At 23.0% G+C, this 4021-nt stretch overlaps 1 protein-coding gene across 1 annotated transcript; it reads left to right on the forward strand.

Annotated features, from left to right (window-relative positions):
* The first annotated feature begins 2340 nt into the window (after nucleotides 1-2340).
* LOC113559154 (dynein light chain roadblock-type 2-like) lies at nucleotides 2341-3488 on the forward strand. The gene is made up of 3 exons (XM_026964774.1): nucleotides 2341-2431; nucleotides 2767-2934; nucleotides 3412-3488. The coding sequence occupies exons 1-3, from the start codon at nucleotides 2341-2343 to the stop codon at nucleotides 3486-3488; spliced, it is 336 nt and encodes a 111-aa protein (XP_026820575.1).
* Nucleotides 3489-4021: the final 533 nt, after the last annotated feature.

Below are 4021 nucleotides of genomic sequence, written 5' to 3' on the forward strand. Positions count from 1 at the left end.
TTTTAGATGCGATGCATACGTTTAAATTCATGGATTTTAAATTATGACTTTTTTTATAAAGACACTATATAATAAAACAATGCTTCGATTTTTACTTTGGACTTTTTTCTAACAAGAAAGTTAATCTATATAGTTTTTAGTATTTAGGAGATTAAATGTTTTTATCATACTATTTTTTTAACTAATTAAAAAAAAAATTAGAAAAAATTAGTTTTCAAAAAATTGATTTTTTTATTTTTATATAATTCAATAAATAAATAACTGTTGATACCTACTTGAAAGTGACACTAAATTTTTTTTATAAATATTTTCTCAATATGATTAAAAATATTTTGACTTTTGTTAAGCTATTTATAAGAATGAGATATTTTTTTTTTACAAGTTTTTCCAATAATTGTGACAGTCAAAAAAATTATAAAACGTAATACAAGATTCCTTATATGTTGTTTTAGATAAAATTTAAAAAAAATTTAACCCTAATTTCACATTTTTTTTTATTATAAACCATAAAATAAACATGTTTCTCATCAAACGTAAATAGTAGATACTTTACATTTTCACTTAATTTTTATTGTAGTATTTTTTATTTTTCAAAATAATTTATCTCTTTTTGAGCACTTAATAAACATTTTCAATTTTTTTTTAGCTTATTTTTCGATATATATCGATTACAACAATTTATTTGGTTGTAATAATGCTTTATTGTTCAGTATATTACGTAATATATTGTCATTAAATGTTATTATAATTATCTAAAAATAATAAAAGTTATATAGACATGAAATTTTTTATAAATATTTAAAATTTGAACTTTGACAACATACGAGTATTTGGCAAAATTACGAAAATTTAAAAATTATTTTATAATTAATAATTAATAAAATGCTCAGTATTTGTAGGGAAGTTTTTACAATGTAATACAAGATTTCTCATAAGTCATAAGTAGTTAATACTAATTATTATAACCAAAATATATTAAAACCAATAAAACCTATTTGATATTTATTGTGATTTAAAGTTTAAATTTAGAAGAAATTAACATTTAAGCCAAGAATAAGAATTTTAGTTATTTTTTGTTGTAAAGCTAAAATATTTTTCGCTGGGATTTGAAACTTTGAATCTATATCACTATATTACATATTGTGTATGATAACATTTTTCAAATACAATGTTTTCTGTAAAAATTAATTCAGTCGTCAGTATTATTAATATTGATAATATTATTAAATACTATAATAGTAAAATAAATTACTCTAATAAATATATAGAAATAAATATATTATCATAAAATGGACACGAGTAGTACTCCGAATAAATTTTTAATACTTCTGTTTGTAAACACTTCAATTAATACCAAGTATTTAGAATACTTTTTCAGTATTTTTTAGTATTTTTTAAAATTATTTTTGACAATTAAGTGCCAAATATTTAGGTCTTATGCAAACAATTTATTTAATAATACTCTTCAGTTAAAAATGAAAAAAAATTGAATACAATGTTATACGTTTATTTTTATTGTAAAAGTGTATCTTAGCGACATAAATATTTAAAAAATATAAAAGTAGGTAAGCTGTAATATTAATATTCGTTATGGAGAAGAAAAAATTGCAGTGATAGCATGTGTCAATATTATAATATTACGATGTATAACTCACGCAGAAAAAACTAGAAATTTGGTTTGAATGGTTTTCATTTTAAAAACAGATTTTGTTTGATTATCATTTTATTAAATTTAATAGATTTTAAATATATATTTTTGCAGTTGTGGTATAAATAAATAATAATTTGATATTTTTTTTATCACGATACTATATTTTGAAATATTAAAAGTTACTTTTATTAAAATCTATTAAACTTGTTTAACCATCACAATCCGTTTTCAGAATTAAAGTCCGTGAAATCAAATTTAATCAGTTAAATACCTAAGTCATTGCTTTTAGGTTTAAATACCATTTTTATTTATTAGCTGGAGGCCCTTAATCATAAATATTTGTGTTTAAAAAACGTTCAACTACTATTTGTATATTACAATTTGATATAGTACTAATAAATACTCGTTGTTTTACTACTTATACAAACACATATCGGTCAGTAAAAATCAAAATAATTGCCTATACATAACTCCTTAAAAATACGCAAAAAATTATATAATATTATGATGTTTGGCGTAGATATTATATTATACTATATGTAATCATAGAAACAACTTGTATAGTTCCACTAATATTTTCAGTCTAATAAATTAGAAAGTTTTGAATGATAACCATACTTATTAAATTATGAGTGTAGCTTATTCTCTTTTTAAAATTTGAACAATAATTATATAAATTTAACTACAAAATGAATGATATTCATCATGAATTTGAAGAAACTGTGAAACGTATCCAATCTCACAACGGAGTTGATGGTGTTATTGTCGTAAACAATAATGGTGTGTATTTTTTAGCGGTGTCTAAGTGTCTTATTATAGTTGTGATAATTATGATCACAGGCTTATTAACTTATTAATACTCATGAGTCGTGACTTAATAATAATCAGCATTTATAACATACAATCTTTCGTTTTTCACTTATAATTTGTATGAATATATGAATGTGTCCTATATGTTTGTAGGCAAGTGCCTACACCTTTTTTTTGAGGGGGGGGGGCAGTTTAGGTTGTACATTTTTATACTTATATAACAAGAAGAGTTCGGAGAGAACCCATAAAACTCCTTGTGTACACGCTTGTATAGTGTATGTTTGATACGGATTATAATTTTATAGGTGATCTCATAACTTCAACTCTAGACATGAGATCGTCTGTTAACTACGCTGACATAATGTTAGATTTGGCTGAAAACGCGAAGAGGTTTGTCAGAAACTTGGATCCGACCAACGAGTTAACGGTTTTACGAATGGGTTCTAAAAGACAAGAAGTACTGGTGGCGCCTGGTAAATTTCGTTTAAACATAATTTTCTAGTCAAATAATACTTCGAGTATACTTTAAAATGCACAAATGCGTAATTATCCTCTTATTTTTTAGGATTATCTCCATCATCACTGTAGAAATTTAAGGATAATATTAATTTTTAAGATAGATTTACATTTGTTATTTGTTTATAACTCATATTGTTGCTTTAGTTACTAATTCTAAACAACTTATTCTTAATGAAATTAAATACTATTTTACTATAATTATCAAATATTGTATATAATATATTGTGTTTTGTATAATACACAATACTATCATTTATGATAGTAGATGGCAGTAACCGCTATAATCTTATTAATACGAGTAGCTATAGAACAAATTTGGATTTTGATTTTAAATTAATAATTAAAATGTTAAATACATTGTATAACAAAACAACATTAATTAACTATAAATTAAATAAAGGAGACAATATGTTAAATTTTTTTTTTTTCAGGTAAAGATTTTGTAATGATCGTTCTTCAGAAACAAAATCATAAATCTATAATGAAAAGTATAATTAACTCTTTATAATGCGTTTATATATTGCTTTGAATAAAACAAAAATGGAATATTTTGTAAATATAAATTAGTTATATTTTACTTATTCGGCTATACTATACGAAATACACGTAAAAATGTATTAATATAATTTGATTTTTTATGATTGCATGGAAAAATTTTTATCGGTAGCCTAATGGCTTATTTATAACATCGTTTTTTTTCTATTCATCTTGGTGACATTAATTTTTTTTTCGTTCTTTATTCTTATATAAAACCAGTTTGTCATATATTATTTTCCCATTAGTACCAAACACTCTTCCACTTTTGAGTATATACCTTATAAACTGGCCTACTTAGTACTTTGTTCATGAATATTTGCATTGCGTGCGTGTTGTGTTATGCCTTATATATAGGTAAGATACACACGAGACGCCGACACAAAACTAAATACAAGATACCACATAGTCGAGTCAATCGTCAACGGATAACAGTAGATAAGTATAAATATATATATATATATATATATATATATATATATATATATATATATATAGTGATCTGCT

This window comes from Rhopalosiphum maidis, chromosome 3, assembly GCF_003676215.2.
Source record: "Rhopalosiphum maidis isolate BTI-1 chromosome 3, ASM367621v3, whole genome shotgun sequence".
Taxonomy (NCBI): Eukaryota; Metazoa; Arthropoda; class Insecta; order Hemiptera; family Aphididae; genus Rhopalosiphum; species Rhopalosiphum maidis.

Bases quoted from the DNA above. Each gene is read 5' to 3' on its own strand.
- LOC113559154 (XM_026964774.1), top strand. From the start codon at position 2,341: ATGAATGATATTCATCATGAATTTGAAGAAACTGTGAAACGTATCCAA. The intron at 2,432-2,766 runs GTGTGTATTTTT...ATAATTTTATAG, and splicing joins TATTGTCGTAAACAATAATG to GTGATCTCATAACTTCAACT. The intron at 2,935-3,411 runs GTAAATTTCGTT...TTTTTTTTTCAG, and splicing joins AGAAGTACTGGTGGCGCCTG to GTAAAGATTTTGTAATGATC.